Source organism: Ovis aries, chromosome 3 (genome assembly GCF_016772045.2).
Source record: "Ovis aries strain OAR_USU_Benz2616 breed Rambouillet chromosome 3, ARS-UI_Ramb_v3.0, whole genome shotgun sequence".
Lineage (NCBI taxonomy): Eukaryota > Metazoa > Chordata > Mammalia > Artiodactyla > Bovidae > Ovis > Ovis aries.
Window position 1 is genome coordinate 153,589,179 of NC_056056.1, and position 19,395 is coordinate 153,608,573.

General features: G+C 43.4%; 1 protein-coding gene across 21 annotated transcripts in view; it reads left to right on the forward strand.

The window, feature by feature from the left end:
* GRIP1 (glutamate receptor interacting protein 1) overlaps window positions 1-19,395 on the forward strand; it is a 771,259-nt gene that overhangs the window by 721,264 nt on the left and 30,600 nt on the right. For 11 of the 21 annotated variants that reach the window (XM_042246948.2, XM_060412831.1, XM_060412836.1 and 8 more), the window contains 2 exons: window positions 15,304-15,460; window positions 17,219-17,333. In XM_042246948.2, coding sequence (XP_042102882.1) covers window positions 15,304-15,460; window positions 17,219-17,333 — 272 coding nt within the window. The remainder of the gene's footprint in view (window positions 1-15,303; window positions 15,461-17,218; window positions 17,334-19,395) is intronic. The other 10 variants (XM_060412830.1, XM_060412839.1, XM_042246946.2 and 7 more) reach the window with 1 other exon arrangement.

The following is a 19,395-nucleotide window of genomic DNA, read 5'->3' on the forward strand; positions in this document are numbered from 1 at the left end:
GGTTCCCTGACCAGGGATGAAACCAGTGCCCTCTGTAGTGAAAGCATGGAGTCTTATCTGCTAGACCACAGGGGTCCCTGACCTCCAGGATCTAATGCCTAATGATCTGAGGTGGAGCTAATATAATAATAATAAAAATAAAGTGCACAATAAATATAATGTGCTTGAATCATCAGGAAACCATCCCTGCCCCCCTCCCCATCCATGGCAAAACTGTCTACCATGAAACTGGTCCTTGGTGCCAAAAAGATTGGGGACTGCTGCCCAAACTGAATTTTATACCTTGTGTTACTTTGCTTGGGCTGCTATAACAAAGCACCACACACTGGTGGCTTAAGCAACAGCAGTTCATTTTTTAAGTCCTTGCTCAGGTGTTGGCAGGTTTGCTCTCTCCTGGGGCCCCTCTGTGCTTGGTCTGCAGATGGCCACCTTCTCACTGAGCCCTCACACGGCCTTTCCTGTGTGTCCGTGCATTCCTGTGTGTGTCCACGTTTCCTCATAAGGACACTCATCCCGTGGGACCATGCTCCCACCCTCAGGGTCTCATTTAACCTTACTTACCACTGTAAAGGCCCAGTTTCCAAATAAAGTCCCATTAGGGCATCAACTTATGAGCTGGGGGGACACAATTCAGTCCATAACATCCTTCGTATTACGATGCCAAGTATAAGATCAGATACTGAAACCTGGATGTGAAAGAAGCAAGGAAGGAAGGGCAAAAGGGAGAGGGGGGGAAAAAAGAAAAATGAAAACGGTTTCCAGTTCTAAATAAAAAGAATAATTACTTAGGAAATGCATTCTTAATTACTTCTATCTTTCCATTTTTTAAGCGATTTTGCAGTTTAAAACTAGTTTGCAGTATCATCCCTGTTAATTTTATGTGCTTACATCATCACTCAATAAAAACAAGGGCTAATTATACTTCTGGCAATTGATTTTTCTGACACTGGGGCTGCCTCATTCATTTTATTCTTGTCATGGCTTTTAAGTTTGGCGTCCGGTGTAAACGTGTATTCCTCAGAGCCTATTAACATCTTCTCAGCTATGGAAACCAGCCTGCCTTTACCCAAACCTAATTTCCCTGAGATAGTCTCTATTTCAACTTATGCTGTCATCACCTGCCTGCATCAGTTAAGGAGTAGATTCACTTACATAGAAAAGAAAATAGCAGGACAGTGTCTAAACAAGATAGAGGGTTATCTTTCTCGCACTGTTGGAAACAGCGTGGGAAGGCAGGTAGCCCCACATCTTCCTGCCTGCTACTATCTTGACATCTCTTACTGTTTTCACAAATGTGGGGTCCAGCTGCTCACCACTCCAAAGCCAATAAACAGGCCGGGTTGATGGAAAGGAAAGTTTGCTTTATGTCAGATGCTGGCAACTGGAGGGGGTGAGGGTGAGCATCTGTCTAAAGGCCAACTCCCCTCCACTGACAACCAGTGGGACCAGAACTTTCAGCCAGAGGGAGGCTGCTACATGCAGAAGCGGCACAGTCGGCTCTGACTGTCATCTTCAGGTTGGTCATCGGCCATCTGACCAGTGTCCTCTTGGTTGTATTAGGTGGTCAGTCTTCAGTTCCAGGCCCAGATTGTTTCCATTTCTTTGAGGCCAATTCTCAGAATTGTGGCAGCTTATGTCATGGGTATAGTCTGGTCGTCATGTAGTTAACTTCTTCCATCTGATGGGGGTTTCAGTATCTATAAGACAGCTCACAAGATATGGCTCAGAGTATGATCTATAGCCCTTGAGAAGAAACTAAAGGTCCTTGACTGTGCTTAATGTTGTTGTTCAGTCACTTAGTCACATCTGACTCTTTGCAACCCTGTGGACTGCAACATGGCAGGCTTTCCTATCCTTCACTGTCTCCCGGAGTTTGCTCAAGCTCATGTCTATTGAGTCAGTGATGCCATCTAACCATCTCATCCTCTGTTGTCCCCTTCTCCTCTTGCCCTCAATCTTTCCCAACATCAGGGTCTTTTCCAGTGAGTTGGGTTTGTGTCAGATAGCCAAAGTATTGGAGCTTCAACTGCAGCAGCAGTCCTTCCAAGGAATATTCAGGGTTGATTTCCTTTAGTATTGACTGATTTGATCTCCTCGCTGTCCAAGGGGCTCTCAAGAGTCTTCTCCAGCACCGCAGTTCAAATCCAGTAACCATGTATGGATATGAGAATTGGACCATAAGGAAGAATGAGGGCCAAAAGATTGATGCTTAATGACTACATTATTATTGTTTGGTCTCCTTTGACTGTTTTCCTTTGTTTCTGCAGATTCTCATTTCTCTGATTAAACTTATTCTTTGACTACAGTTTTCCACAGACAAAAGACAGGCAGAGGACATGGGAGTGAGGTGGGAGGGGTGCACCAAAAACCATAGGGTCCTGCTCTGTTTTATTCGTCTCTCCATTCACTGCCATTGCCTTTGTTATAAAGCCTTCATCAGGCTTGAAACAGTTATTTCCTCGATCATCTGACTGTGAGCATCTTACCATTCTGTATTACTATCAGTGAGCTTTAGAAAAACTAAATCAATCAGTTCAGTTAGTTCAGTCGCTCAGTCGTATCCGACTGTTTGCCACCCCATGAATTACAGCACGCCAGACCTCCCTGTCCATCACTAACACCGGAGTACATGCAGACTCACATCCATCGAGTCAGTGATGCCATCCAGCCATCTCATCCTCGGTCATCCCCTTCTCCTCCTGCCCCCAATCCCTCCCAGCATCAGAGTCTTTTCCAATGAGTCAACTCTTTGCATGAGGTGGCCAAAGTACTAGAGTTTCAGCTTTAGCATCATTCCTTCCAAAGAACACCCAAGACGGATCTTTAGAATGGACTGGTTGGATCTCCTTGCAGTCCAGGGGACTCTTAAGAGTCTTCTCCAACACCGCAGTTCAAAAGCGTCAATTCTTCGGCGCTCAGCTTTCTTCACAGTCCAACTCTCAAATACATCTGTCCACTGGAAAAACCATATCCTTGACTAGACGGACCTTTGTTGGCAAAGTAACGTCTCTGCTTTTGAATATGTTGTCTGAGCTGGTCATAACTTTTCTTCCAAGGAGTAAGCGTCTTTTAATTTCATGGCTGCAGTCACCATCTGCAGTGATTTTGGAGCCCCAAAAAATAAAGTCTGTTACTGTTTCCACTGTTTCCCCATCTATTTGCCATGAAGTGATGGGACCAGATGCCATGATCTTCGTTTTCTCAATGTTGAGCTTTAAGCCAACTGTTTCACTCTCCTCTTTCACTTTCATCAAGAGGCTTTTTAGCTCCTCTTCACTTTCTGCCATAAGGGTGGTATCATCTGCATATCTGAGGTTATTGATATTTCTCCCAGCAATCTTGATTCCACCCTGTGCTTCTTCCAGTCCAGCGTTTCTCATGATGTACTCTGCATATAAGTTAAATAAGCAGGGTGACAATATACAGCCTTGACATACTCATTTTCCTATATGGAACGAGTCTGTTGATCCGTGTCCAGTTCTAACTGTTGCTTCCTGACCTGCATACAGATTTCTCAAGAGGCAGGTCAGGTGGTCTGGTATTCCCATCTCTTTCAGAATTTTCCACAATTTATTGTGATCCACACAGTCAAAGACTTTGGCACAGTCAAGAAAGCAGAAGTAGATATTTTTCTGGAACTCTCTTGCTTTTTCGATGATCCAGTGGATGTTGGCAATTTGATCTCTGGTTCCTCTGCCTTTTCTAAAACCAGCTTGAACATCTGGAAGGTCATGGTTCATGTATTGCTGAAGCCTGGCTTGGAGAATTTTGAGCATTACTTTACTAGCACGTGAGATGAGTGCAATTGTGCAGTAGTTTGAGCATTCTTTGGCATTGCCTTTCTTAGGGATTGGAATGAAAACTGACCTTTTCCAGTCCTGTGGCCACTGCTGAGTTTTCCAAACTTGTTGGCCTACTGAGTGCAGCACTTTCACAATATCATCTTTCAGGATTTGAAATAGCTCAATTGGAATTCCATCACCTCCACTAGCTTTGTTTGTAGTGATACTTTCTAAGGTCCATTTGACTTCACATTCCAGGATGTCTGGCTCTAGGTGAGTAACCAGACCATCATGATTATCTTGGTCGTGAAGATGTTTTTTGTATAGTTCTTCCGTGTATTCTTGCAACCTCTTCTTAATATCTTCTGCTTCTGTTAGGTCCATACCATTTCTGTCCTTTATCAAGCCCATCTTTGCATGAAATGTTCCCTTGGCATCTCTAATTTTCTTGAAGAAATCTCTAGTTTTTCCCATTCTGTTTCTTTACATTGATCGCTGAGGAAGGCTTTCTTATCTCTCCTTGCTATTCTTTGGAACTCTGCATTCACATGCTTATATCTTTCCTTTTCTCCTTTGCTTTTCGCTTCTCTTCTTTTCACAGCTATTTGTAAGCCCTCCCCAGACAGCCATTTTGCTTTTTTGCATTTCTTTTCCATGGGGATGGTCTTGATCCCTGTCTCCTGTACAGTGTCACGAACCTCATTCCATAGCTCATCAGGCACTCTATCTATCAGATCTAGGCCCTTAAATCTATTTCTCACTTCCACTGTATAATCATAAGGGATTTGATTTAGGTCATACCTGAATGGTCTAGTGGTTTTCCCTACTTTCTTCAATTTAAGTCTGAATTTGGCAATAAGAAGTTCATGATCTGAGCCACAGTCAGCTCCCAGTCTTGTTTTTGCTGACTGTATAGAGCTTCTCCATCTTTATCTGCAAAGAATATAATCAATCTGATTTTGGTGTTGACCATCTGGTGATGTCCTTGTGTAGAGTCTTCTCTTGTGTTGTTGGAGGAGGGTGTTTGTTATGACCACTGCATTCTCTTGGCAAAACTCTATTAGTCTTTGCCCTGCTTCATTCCATATTCCAAGGCCAAATTTACCTGTTACTCCAGGTGTTTCTTGACTTCCTACTTCTGCATTCCAGTCCCCTATAATGAAAAGGACATCTTTTTTGGGTGTTAGTTCTAAAAGGTCTTGTAGGTCTTCATAGAACTGTTCAACTTCGGCTTCTTCAGCATTGCTGGTTGGGGCATAGACTTGGATTACTGTGATATTGAGTGGTTTGCCTTGGAAACAAACAGAGATCATTCTGTCATTTTTTAGATTGCATCCAAGTACTGCATTTCAGACTCTTTTGTTGACCATGATGGCTACTCCATTTCTTCTAAGGGATTCCTGCCCACAGTAGTAGATATAATGGTCATCTGAGTTAAATTCACCCATTCCAGTCCATTTTAGTTCACTGACTCCTAGAATGTGACGTTCAATCTTGGCATCTCCTGTTTGACCACTTCCAATTTGCCTTGATTCATGGACCTTCATGAAACAGAGGAAAACAACAGATTGAGAAAGACTAGAGATCTCTTCAAGAAAATTAGAGATGCCAAGGGAACATTTCATGCAAAGATGGGCTCGATACAGGACAGAAATGGTCTGGACCTAACAGAAGCAGAAGATATTAAGAAGAGGTGGCAAGAATACATGGAAGAACTGTACAAAAACATCTTCACGACCCAGATAGTCCTGATGATGTGATCACTAATCTAGAACCAGACATCATGGAATGTGAAGTCAAGTGGGCCTTAGAAAGCATCACTATGAACAAAGCTAGTGGAGGTGAGGGAATTCCAGTTGAGCTGTTTCAAATCCTAAAAGTTGATATTGTGAAAGTGCTGCACTCAGTAGGCCAACAAATTTGGAAAACTCAGCAGTGGCCACAGGACTGGAAAAGGTCAGTTTTCATTCCAATCCCAAAGAAAGGCAATGCCAAAGAATGCTCAAACTACCACACAATTGCACTCATCTCACGTGCTAGTAAAGTAATGCTGAAAATTCTCGAAGCTAGGCTTCAGCAATACGTGAACTGTGAACTCCCTGACGTTCAAGCTGGTTTTAGAAAAGGCAGAGGAACCAGAGATCAAATTGCCAACATCCACTGGATCATCAAAAGCAAGAGAGTTCCAGAAAAACATCTATTTCTGCTTTCTTGACTGTGCCAAAGTCTTTGACTGTGTGGATCACAATAAACTGTGGAAAATTCTGAAAGAGATGGGAATACCAGACCACCTGACCTGCTTCTTGAGAAATCTGTATGCAGGTCAGGAAGCAATAGTTAGAACTGGACATGGAACAACAGACTCGTTCCAAATAGGAAAAGGAGTACATCAAGGCTGTATATTGTCACCCTGTTTATTTAACTTATCTGCAGAGTACATCATGAGAAACGCTGGACTGGAAAAAACACAAGCTGGAATCAAGATTGCCGGGAGAAATATCAATAACCTCAGATATGCAGATGACACCACCCTTATGGCAGAAAGTGAAGAGGAGCTAAAAAGCCTCTTGATGAAAGTGAAAGAGGAGAGTGAAAAAGTTGGCCTAAAGCTCAACATTCAGAAAACGAAGATCATGGCATCTGGTCCCATCACTTCATGGCAAATAGATGGGGAAACAGTGGAAACGGTGTCAGACTTTATTTTCTGGGGCTCCAGAATCACTGCAGATGGTGACTGCAGCCATGAAATTAAAAGATGCTTACTCCTTGGAAGAAAAGTTATGACCAACTCAGACAACATATTCAAAAGCAGAGACATTACTTTGCCGACTAAGGTCCGTCTAGTCAAGGCTATGGTTTTTCCAGTGGTCATGTATGGATGTGAGAGCTGGACTGTGAAGAAGGCTGAGCACCGAAGAATTGATGTTTTTGAACTGTGGTGTTGGAGAAGACTCTTGAGAGTCCCTCGGACTGCAAGGAGACCCAACCAGTCCATTCTGAAGGAGATCAGCCCTGGGATTTCTTTGGAAGGAATGATGCTAAAGCTGAAACTCCAGTACTTTGGCCACCTCATGCAAAGAGTTGACTCATTGGAAAAGACTGTGATGATGGGAGGGATTAGAGGCAGGAGGAGAAGGGGACGACCGAGGATGAGATGGCTGGATGGCATCACTGACTCGATGGACGTGAGTCTGAGTGAACTCCGGGAGATGGTGATGGACAGGGAGGCCTGGCATGCTGTGATCATGGGGTCCCAAAGAGTCGAACATGACTGAGCAACTGAACTGAACTGAACTGATGGACCTAACATTCCAGGTTCCTCTGCAATATTGCTCTTTACAGCATCAGATCTTGCTTCTATCACCAGTCACATCCATAACTGGGTGTTGTTTTTGCTTTGGCTCCATCCCTTCATTCTTTCTGGAGTTATTTCTCCACTGATCTCCAGTAGCATATTGGGCACCTACCAACCTGAGGAGTTCCTCTTTTGGTATCCTATCATTTTGCCTTTTCATGGTGTTCATGGGGTTCTCAAGGCAAGAATACTGAAGTGGTTTGCCATTCCCTTCTCCAGTGGACCACATTCTGTCAGACCTCTCCACCATGACCCGCCCATTTTGGGTGGCCCCACAGGGCATGGCTTAGTTTCATTGAGTTCAACAAGGCTGTGGTCCATGTGATCAGATTGACTAGTTTTCTGTGATTATGATTTCACTGTGTGTGCGCTCTGATGCCCTCTTGCAACACCTAGTCTTACTTGGGTTTCTCTTACCTTGGACATGGGGTATCTCTTCACAGCTGCTCCAGCAAAGTGCAACCACTGCTCCTTACCTTGAACGAGGGGTATCTCCTCACTGCCGCCCCTCCTGACCTTGAACGTGGAGTGGCTCCTCTCGGCCTTCCTTCACCCGCGCAGCCACCGCTCAAACAATGCCCCCTCTAAAAACAAAGAAACAAAGAAACAAACAAAAAAAAAGCCTTTTGATGATTCCCTGTTTTAGATGAGCCAAAAATCCTTAATTTAAAACACCGAGTTATTTTCAATCTAGTCCCCAACTGTTTTATGGATTTCGTCTCCTGATAGTCCCTTGCACTATCTTGTACTCTACATCTTGAATTTTTCACTCTTCTCTAAGCAAGCTTTGGTTTTTAGTACCTTGACAGCACTAGATGTTTCAATGTTAAGCAGTTCAGTTCAGTTCAGTTCAGTCGCTCAGTCGTGTCTGTCTCTTTGCGACCCCATGAATCGCAGCACGCCAGGCCTCCCTGTCCATCACCAACTCCTGGAGTTCACTCAGACTCTTGTCCATCGAGTCAGTGATGCCATCCAGCCATCTCATCCTCTGTCGTCCCCTTCTCCTGGCCCCAATCCCTCCCAGCATCAGAGTCTTTTCCAATGAGTCAACTCTTCGCATGAGGTGGCAAAGGACTGGAGTTTCAGCTTTAGCATCATTCCTTCCAAAGAAATCCCAGGGCTGATCTCCTTCAGAATGGACTGGTTGGGTCTCCTTGCAGTCCGAGGGACTCTCAAGAGTCTTCTCCAACACCACAGTTCAAAAACATCAATTCTTCGGTGCTCAGCCTTCTTCACAGTCCAGCTCTCACATCCATACATGACCACTGGAAAACCATAGCCTTGACTAGACGGACCTTAGTCAGCAAAGTAATGTCTCTGCTTTTGAATATACTCTCTAGGTTGGTCATAACTTTTCTTCCAAGAAGTAAGTGTCTTTTAATTTCATGGCTGCAGTCACCATCTGCAGTGATTTTGGAGCCCCAGAAAATAAAGTCTGACACTGTTTCCACTGTTTCCCCATCTATTTGCCATGAAGTGATGGGACCGGATGCCATGATCTTCCTTTTCTGAATGTTGAGCTTTAAGCCAACTTTTTCACTCTCCTCTTTCACTTTCATCAAGAGGCTTTTTACTTCCTCTTCACTTTCTGCCATAAGGGTGGTGTCATCTGCATATCTGAGGTTATTGATATTTCTCCCGGCAATGTTGATTCTGGCTTGTGTTTCTTCCAGTCCAGCGTTTCTCATGATGTACTCTGCGTGTAAGTTAAATAAGCAGGGTGACAATATACGTCCTTGACGTACTCCTTTTCCTATTTGGAACCAGTCTGTTGTTCCATGTCCAGTTCTAACTGTTGCTTCCTGACCTGCATACAGATTTCTCAAGAGGCAGGTCAGGTGGTCTGGTATTCCCATCTCTTTCAGAATTTTCCACAGTTTATTGTGATCCACACAGTCAAAGGCTTTGGCATAGTCAGTCAAAGGCTTTGGCATAGTCAGTCAAACAGAAATAGATGTTTTTCTGGAACTCTCTTGCTTTTTCCATGATCCAGTGGATGTTGGCAATTTGATCTCTGGTTCCTCTGCCTTTTCTAAAACCAGCTTGAACATCTGGAAGGTCTTGGTTCACATATTGCTGAAGCCTAGCTTGGAGAATTTTGAGCATTACTTTACTAGCATGTGAGATGAGTGCAATTGTGCGGTAGTTTGAGCATTCTTTGGCATTGCCTTTCTTTGGGATTAGAATGAAATCTGACCTTTTCCAGCCACTGCTGAGTTTTCCAAATTTGTTGGCCTACTGAGTGCAGCACTTTCACAATATCATCTTTTAGGATTTGAAACAGCTCAATTGAAATTCCATCACCTCCTCTAGCTTTGTTTGTAGTGATGCTTTCTAAGGTCCATTTGACTTCACATTCCAAGATGTCTGGCTCTAGATGAGTGATCACACCATCGTAATTATCCGGGTCGTGAAGATGTTTTTTGTATAGTTCTTCTGTGTGTTCTTGCCACCTCTTCTTAATATCCTCTGCTTCTGTTAGGTCCATACCATTTCTGTCCTGTATCGAGCCCATCTTTGCATGAAATGTTCCCTTGGCATCTCTAATTTTCTTGAAGCGATCTCTAGTCTTTCCCATTCTGTTCTTTTCCTCTATTTCTTTGCATTGATCGCTGAAGAAGGCTTTCTTATCTCTTCTTGCTATTCTTTGGAACTCTGCATTCACATGCTTATATCTTTCCTTTTCTCCTTGGCTTTTCACTTCTCTTGTTTCCGCAGCTATTTGTAAGGCTTCCCCAGAGAGCCATTTTGCTTTTTGCATTTCTTTTCCATGGGGATGGTCTTGATCCCTGTCTCCTGTACAGTGTCACGAACCTCATTATCTATCAGATCTAGGCCCTTAAATCTATTTCTCACTTCCACTGTATAATCATAAGGGATTTGATGCCTTTATCAGTTCTAAATCTGTTGGGAAATAAAAACTGGAGTCAGCAGTGGATTAAAATATCAACTTTTTAGTTTTTGGGTTTTTTTGTTTTGTTTTTTTTTTTTTTGGCAATGTCGGGAGTTGTTAGAAAAGCTGGATTGAACATACAGCCAGACTCAGGATTCCTATTTCTCTACCCCACCCCGAGTCTGATGCTGGGACTTTAATAAGGGGGAAGTCAGATCTACGAGTGCTTTCCCGGGCACTCAGACAGTAAAGAATCTGTTTGCAATGCAGGAGACCCGGGTTCAATCCCTTGGTCGGGAAGATCCCCTTGAGACAGGAATGACTACCCATTCCTGTATTCCTGCCTGGGAAATCCCATGGACAAGAGTCACAAAGGGTGACCCTTTGTGAGTCACAGGGTCACAGGGTCACAAAGAATTGAACACAATTGACTGACTAACACTTTCACTTTTCAGATCTATGAAGCAAACTGTAACCCCAGCTTGTCAGTTGGATTTGACTTAGTTGAATAGAACTAAAAACCCTGATATCAGAGTGACTTAAATCATAAAGAAATAGGCATTTCAGAGCTAGTATATAACTCCACAGTGTCATGAAGGACCCATGCTCTTAAATATTTCTTCTCTAATATGCCGAGCACTTGGTTTCCATCCCTGGGTTAACTCCATGGCCCAAGATAGTTGTTGGGGCTGCAGCTATTTCATCTACATTCCATCTACATTCTGGGCAGCAGAAAAGAGGGTTGTAAGGAGCCCTTCCAGAAGTTTCATTTACATGTCATTGGCCAGAACTTTTACATAGTTAAATTAACACTTAACTTCAAGAGAAGCTAGGAAATAAGTCTTCCCCTGAGCACCCCCAAAATATGCCCCCTCAAAACTGGTAAAAAGATGAAAGGAAGAGTGGATGTTTGACAGGCAACTAGTAGTCTGCCACAGCCATAGCTGCAGTCTTGGCCTCCTGCCACGTTTGAGCTCAGTGAGCCTCAGGAGTGGAACTCAGGTTGACTTACCTCATGGTGCTACAGCAGTGGGAGAGAATGAGTCCGAGGAGAGCCGGAAAGGGCACAAGGTTACATTCCCAGGGCTCTTTTCCAGAGCTGGGCCAATTGGGTAAATCGATGCTCATCCTCTGGGGAGGAATAAGTACAGATGGTTAGAGGGACCGGAAGATCCCTGGACTACTGCTCACGCCTTGAGAGTGAAGCGGGCAGCCACTGGCGGAACATAAGGCTAGGCAGCGAGGTTTGCCGTGAGGGTACCTCCTCAGTCCTCCTGCTCAGCTTCTCCTCCTGCTCAGCTTCCCTTGTGCTTCCACTGGTGAATGCCTGCTTAGCCTCTTAAGTCCCAGCTCGTATGTCACCGTTCCACTGGCCCCCTTCATGACCTACTTTCTGATCCCCAGAGAGATCTCTATTCTTTTCTATCAGTGTGTTCAGATGGAAAGGGTAACACTTCTTACATGCTAATAGAACTCTCACTTTCTATCTCTGCCTGTTTCTCTTCCTCTTTCTCCCAAAGCTATACTAAACTGTGCATTTTTTTGAAGACAAGAACCTGGTTTTATTATCTTCGTATTTCAGCTCCTCCTGCAGCACCTGACAAGCCTTAGAGGTGCTGGTGCATGCGTGCTGGCTAAGTCACTCCAGTCATGTCCAACTCTTTGCAACCCCATGGACTGTAGCCCACCAAGCTCCTCTGTCCATGGGATTCTCCAGGCAAGAATACTGGAGTGGGTTGCCATGTCCTCCTCCAGGGGATCTTCCTGACCCAGGGATTGAACCCATGTCTCTTATGTCTCCTGCATTAGCAGACGAGTTCTTTACCGCTAGTCTACCTGGGAAGCCCCTGGAACATTTACTAAGTCAGAAATGCTTATTTCCTTCTTTCCCTGTTTTATAATGAGACTGAGACCTTGACAAATTTGAGTTGCCTAGTAAATAATAAAAGTAATGGACATTGAATGAGGTTTCATTAAAACCTCATTGTGTTCCAGGCATGTCCATGAGTGTTTATGTGTATTATTCTCTTTAATTTTCATATCAACCTAGTGAAGCATGTGTCACTATCCATGTTTTACACGAAGGCAAATTGGCCAAGACTGCAGAGCAAGCAAGTGGCAAAGCTGGGATTTGAACCTGGGTTTTTCTTACTTCATTCTTTGTGCTAGCTTCACATGGACCAGACCAGGTCTTCTAAGTTTATACCCAAGCCCCAAATATTTGAATTGTATATCCTCTTTTCATGCCCTGCTTCATTGTAGCATGATAATCCTTTAATAGTACTTCTTAAGACAAGTCTTCCTTGATATAGACAGACATGCCTTTTTGTGGGGAGAGGCATTTTCCTAGTAATGATGCTTCATATCTGCTCAAGCCCATCCTTACAGTCTTGCTCAAGTCACCAAGAACTACTTACATCAATCGGAAGAAAAATCAGAAAGTTAATCTGCTCAGTTTAAAACAGGTTGGAATTTCCCTTGGGAACTGAATGGTCATTACAGGTTAATGCCTATCAGAGAAGGATGCCCCTGGGAGGACACCACCATTTAGCATTTTGCTCTTAGCAAATTTAAAGCCTTGAGGGGAAGTGAGGTGTGGACTTACTTCCCCTAACTCTTTTTAAGTGATGTCACATATTTGGGCGTTAGTTTATTTGCTTCAGAAGATGGATAGCCTGGCAGAGGGAGCCAGGTGAAATGTAGTGTTGCCCCATCACTCCCCTTTAAGAAGAGACTCAAGGGTTCCCATAATTCAACACTTTGGACAGAAAACTGAACATTCATCATGCAAAACTTCTCCCCGAATGTCTAGCCACACTTGCAGTTACCCAAGAAAGAAAATGAGATATGGAACTGTAAATATTGCCTCTGCACTGAGGACTTCTGATGCCTGGTGTCCTAAAACAGGAGATGCGTCGGGTATTTCCATGATGCGGCTGTGGGCTTTCCCCTGTGTGATGGAGGTTAAATCCTCTTGATCAAAAAGCATTATCCTGGGACGTCCCGCTTTCTCTGGGCTCTAACTAATAGTAAGGATAGCATTATAGTACTAAACAAGTAGAGGGAAAGTGAAGGGGGAAGGTGAAGCAAAGAAATGGCAGGGAGATAGCCACCTCAGGTTGTTGGGTCATTTAAATGAATGTGAAATTGTGGCTCTAGGCCTGTTTGCTAGATGCTGTGCTTTAACCACAGTAAGAAATAAGTATTATATTGCAACCCAGTACACATATGTGGGCTTCCCAGGTGGCTCAGTGGTAAAGAATCCACCTGCCAGTGCAGGAAACACAGGAGATGCGAGTTCAATCCCTGGGCCAGGAAGATCCCCTGGAGGAGGAAATGGCAACCCACTCCAGTATTCTGGAGTGGAAAATCCCATGAGCCTGGCCGGCTACAGTCCATGGGATCACAAAGAGTCAGACATGACTTGGCGACTGAACACAGAGCACACACACACACATAAGCAAACACACATGTAATGAGTCACAACCTCATGTGATGTCTGAAGTCACGTATGGTGGTTACAGCACTAACGTAGACTCAGACCTGCCAATCAGCCCCTGCTCTCCCATTTGAAGCCCCCTGAAAATTTTTGAAACACTGCAGACCCTACCTCACACTTAAAGGTTGTCATCCTAACTTTTCCCTCCCCAAATTATGATACTTAACAAAAAAATGTAATTTCTAGTCTATGGTAAATATGCTTTAAATATATTCTTGTCAAACTATGAAGCCACAGGTTTAGCTCAGATTTGTGGGAAATTGTCTATTATGTAACCTGATTGTCAGAGCCATTCCTCACTTTCTCATCAAGCTAATCAGACTTAACTCCCTGTCAGAAAGGAAGTCAGTCTTTGTTTTGCAGGCCAAATAAACATCAGAATGTGCGCACCTCCTTACTCTGACAACTGTCCTTCTGAATTCTAATTCTGAGACACAGGGAGATAGATGGATGAGAGGAGTTAAAAGCTTTGCACTGAGTCGGTGCCTGGTTGAAATAAGGCTCCGCTCCAAGACCTTCCCTCAGGACCGAGCCTTTCCGTAATTATCTATCTCTTGACTGATGGCTGGGAGCTTTTATATCCCAGGGTCAAGCTCGTTCAAAGATTTGATATGGATGAGAAATATGCCTCTCACTTGTAAAGGGGCAGGAAAACAATTGTGAATTGGGAAGTGAGAAGGGAGCCTTGACTGATCTTAGACATCCCCCCTCTCCCCCCCGGAGCTTTCTCAGCGAGGTCGTTTTAGGAAGACCTGCCTGTGGAATTAGGACTGGAACCCCTGGGAAGGTTTGCAAGTACCAACTAGGTCCTCAAATGAAAATAATTACAGTACCTACCTTCAAAGAAAATTAATTATGCAGAATCAATAAGGTGATACAAATAAAGGACTTTGAATCATTTTGTTTGTTTATTTATTTTTGGCTATGCTGGGTTTTCATTGCTGCACAGGCTCTTCTCTAGTTGTGGCAAAATAGGGGCTACACTCTAGCTGCGGTGCACAGGCTTCTCATTGTGGTAGCTTCTCTTGTTGCAGAGCACGGGCTCTAGGGCAAAGCACAATAGTTATGGCGCACGAGATCAGTTGCGCTATGGCATGTGGGATCTTCCCAGATCAGGGATTGAACCCACATCTCCTGCACTGGCAGGCAGATTCTTTACCACTGAGCCACCAGGGAAGCCCTGAGTAAAGGACTTAATGAAGCTCTGGGTGCATAGTTAACGCCTGCTCTGGGTTTAGTATCGTTGTTGCTGTAGTTAATTGACCCCTCTACTAACAATGCAGATGAAGTAATCCTCAGGCCCATGCCTAACATCTGTGGGCCCCAGCCAGTTTTTCTGTGCTCAGTCCACACCCTGCAACCAGCACCCCTTGGTGACTCCTTGGATCTAGACCCCACCTCTGGTGGCAGATTCCACTCCCAGAAAGACAGACTTGGGTAAGAAGCCCTCTTGCACCCTGCAGGTGGACACAGGGTATCTGGGCAGGCAAATCAGGGTTCTGACCTCCTGGAGCTTGCTCTAGAAAGGGCTGGATACAGATTTTTATATATCCCCCCTCCTAGCAGATTTCTCAGCTGCACAGGGGAGGGCAGGAGCCCTGTATATAATCAATTGGGATTAGACATGAGTGTGTCTTTAATGTAAGAATTAAGTGTTGCCTTGATGGCCTTAATGATCCCAAATTCAGTTAAAGTCAGACCCCTTAAATAAACAAATGGAAACTACAGAAAAAAGACAAGTTACTAGATAATGAATGCCTTGTTTTTGTTGCAGGCACTGGCTTTCAGGCCTCAGGCTACAACTTCAACACCTATGACTGGAGAAGTCCCAAACCAAGAGGCAGTTTGTCCCCAGTCACTAAGCCTCGAAGCCAGACTTACCCAGATGTGGGACTAAGTAATGAAGAGTGGGACCGGTCCACCATCAGTGGGTAAGGTTTTCACCAAGTGCTGCCCTGTCCCAACTGCTTCCGGGTCATTTGGGCCAGATGTGAACTTCTGTACTTCCTGTAGCACCTCCTGCTCACGTTGGAAGGGTTCATGAAGCCACTGTCACCGTCCATGCTGGCCCCATGGCTGATTCAAAGACTTGAGCCTGCCCAGCAGGAATCTGGGCTCTGCCACACACAAGTTTCCCCAAATGAGAACAGCAGTAGCACATGGGGAAAGCCTACTTCTATGAGCCATATCCTCACTCTGTGGCTGGTTCCCGCTCCTTTCATTTAGAAGGTGCTTTCACACTGTGTGTGTGTGTAGCTGTGTGTGTGTGTGTGTGAGTCGCTCAGTTGTATCCGACTCTTTGCAACCCCATGGACTGTAGCCTGTCAGGCTCTTCTCTCCATGGGATTCTCCAGGCAAGAATACTGGGGTGGGTTGCCATTTCCTTCTCCAGGGGATCTTCCCGACTGAGGGATCGAACTCGGATCTCATGCATTGCAGGTGGGTTCTTTACCATCTGAGCCACCACAGAAGCCCAGCTTCACATAAAATTACATGAAAAAAAATTTTTTTTCAACTGAGGATTCGATTTGGTTTTTTTTTTTTGCAAACTGAAGACTTAAATACTTTATTAGGAGGACAATACTTCTGCATTAAAATATCTTTTAATATAAATTTATTTATTTTAATTGGAGGTTAATTACTTTACAATATTGTATTTTGCCATACGTCGACATGAATCCACCACAGGTAGACACGTGTTCCCCATCCTGAACCCCCCTTCTTCCTCCCTCCCCAATATTTTTAACTGAGAGTCTATTTTAGCAGTGTGCTCCTTACCAAAATATTTTAAGGAAACTCATAAATCTGATAACATTTAACTGATCTCTACTGATGCTTATAATGAATAGGGAAAACATGTTTTTCTCTCTCAAGGAAAAGTTTGATTTCTCCTTCCCTTCAGATAGAGTAGCTGAAAGATATCCCCACTGATGCCATGTTGACGCAGCTCACTCAGCAATATCTGTGAATTCAGTTAGTAAGACCATGGTCCTTCCAGTCTTTGAGACATTTTGAATTTCCTACAGTGTCTTTCTGTTAGAACTGGCCTGACTTGGAGGCCACAACTGAAAGAAAGCCACATCCAAAATGAATCTCTATTTTGTGTGTGAGATGAAGGGGAGGGAGATTCTGGACCCAAATATATATATATAGAGAGAGAGGCTTCCCAGGTGGTGCTAGGGTAAAGAACCCACCTGCCAACGCAGAAGACATGAGACGAGGGTTCAGTCCCTGGTCAGGAAGATCCCCTGGAGGAGGGCATGGTCACCCCCTCTGGTATTCGTTCCTAGAGAATCCCATGGACAGAGGAGCCTGGCAGTCTACAGCTCATGGGGTCGCAAAGAATTGGACACAACTGAAGCAGTTTAGCACAGCTTGACACACATGTGCACACACACACACACGTATGTATTTGACTTCCCAAATGGTGCAGTGGTAAAGAATCTGCCCACAGGAGATTCAGGATCAGTTCCTGTGGTTGGGAAGATGCCCTGGAAAAGAAAATGGCATCCCACTGCAGTATTCTTGCCTGGAGGATCCCATGGACAGAGGAGCCTGGCGGGCTACAGTCCATAGGATTGCAAAGCGTTGGATATGACTGAGTGACTGAACACACACACACACGTATATGAACGGATATATACATATATGTCTGGCAAGTTCTTAACCAAGACGGTGCTTTTGGACAGCAGCTTCACAGGGGCTCCCGACAGTACCGAGGCCGAGCAAGAGGAGAACTTCTGGTCCCAAGCGCTGGAGGATCTGGAAACCTGTGGACAATCCGGGATTCTGAGAGAACTCGAGGTAGCCTTGGTCCTGCCACTTACTCTCATTGTTTCTACATTCCTTTTTTTTGGTCCTTTTGAGTTGGCATTGGTCACACCAGTTCATTTAAAAGCTTTAACCCCTTTCCACAGGAGAAAGCTGACAGGCGTGTGTCTTTGAGAAACATGAATCTCTTGGTAGCTACCCTTTCTGTTTATATTTTTGCTTGTGAAGCTGCCTTCCCTGCCCCCTTGCCTTTCGGACAGTGATTTGATTTTATCCAATGCAGTCAAAAGTATTTCTTTCCCCATTTCTGCCCCCACCCTGAGCTTACTGACCTGTGGCTTCTCTGCCATCGCTCCTTGCTAACCCTGACTGTCTCTGTTTGCCACCGGATCGCTCAGGCGAGCTCAGTCTCAGCAGTGGCGTCTCTCATTCTCTGATTTGCTTTAGAAAGGTTTCTTTGGCATGTTTTCATTTGTACCTGGTAGAGACGTTAATTTGATCGTGAAGAGGAACATAAGAGGAAATTTGATTTTACTTCATTTTGCCCTTAAAGTAGATGACAATGCGGCTGGTAAAAAAGGCCAGTCTGATCAGCAGCCAAAATATTACAGAGTACGTTGCTGTTAATTGCAAATCCTGCTTCTGTGCTAACTTAGTGTGAATTCAAGGACTTGCAGAGAGATGGAGTATAATAGCAGAACTCCTGGTGAGTTCTTTAATCAAAGCCGTAAATTTGCTGACAGTATTCACACTTTGGTCTGGGAAGTCCTGGACTGTTTCCTTTTATGTTCTTTTAAATTTTCTGAGCTGTAAAAAAAGAAAGTGGCAAAAGTCTCGTTTTTATTTGGATGTCATATGAGGTCCCCAAGTCACCATAAGGAATGTGAATGGCCTAACTGGGTGGAACTCTTGCAGCTCTAAAATGATGACTCATCTTTATATTATTTTGCTTCTCAGTTGCATGTGTGGGTATTTTATGTGCCTCTAATGTTTGTGAATCTGCAAAGAGAATTATAAAGGAAAATATTAGTTGGAATTTGTAAACATCATGGTATTACCTGGCATGAATTTCTATTTCAGAGCACAGTTAAAGGACCTGGAGATGGATAATCCTACAAAATGTAAATAAATCAAGATGTTAGCAATTGATTCGTTTTCATGCAACTTTCAAAAAATATAGAATGCTTAAGTATCAGGTAGCTTATTTAAACTTTTACCACTTCCTGTATGGAGAATGATCAGCACTGTACCAAATTGAATAAAGATCTCAGTTCACATTTTTTCTTAACATAGTACTGCTTTTAAAAGCATGTTTTGGCTCATATGCCTTTTGTATTTTTCATTTTGAAATCTCATTTGAAGAACCCATTTTTCTTCTCATAGCCTCTTCTACATTAGGTATTAACAAAGTGAAGATGATGTAAAAAGTAATACAGTCAGGTTGTGTTTTCACCCAGAAATTGAGTTACCTGATGAAAACAACATCCATCAGTATAGAATTTATGTTGCGACAGCCAATAGATTTTTTTCTAACATCACTTCAGACAGGTATGGCCCTTGAAATTATATATCCAGGGAAAAAAAATGGGTTGAATTTAATAGTCAAAGAGAAATAACATTTTCAACTAGAAAGAATGATTGACAAATCCATAAATTAGAGTCTTATTCACACTTAGCACAAGGAATATTCACTTATTAGTTTGAATGAACTCTGATCCCTTGATTTCAAGTGCTACTATGCAAAAAATATTATTGGAGCTAGGTTCCTGCATATGAAATTTATATCTAGCATTAAAAGTTAAAGCACACTATAAATGTAACAAGTGTAGATTAGCTAAGATAAAAAATGATTACAATTGAAATGAAAATGAAAATTATACTAGTCACTTTCCCCATTGCTAGCAATAATTTAGGTTCAGCTTTAGTACTGAAAAATGTACAGTTTTAACAAGAGAGAGAAGTTCAAACTAAGATTTTAGACAAGTTACTTAATCTCTTTTATCAGTTATTTCTTCTTTAAAATACAGGGATTATAATGACTAATGCTTACATGACACAACACAGAACATGGCACTTAATGAATGCTCAATAGAAA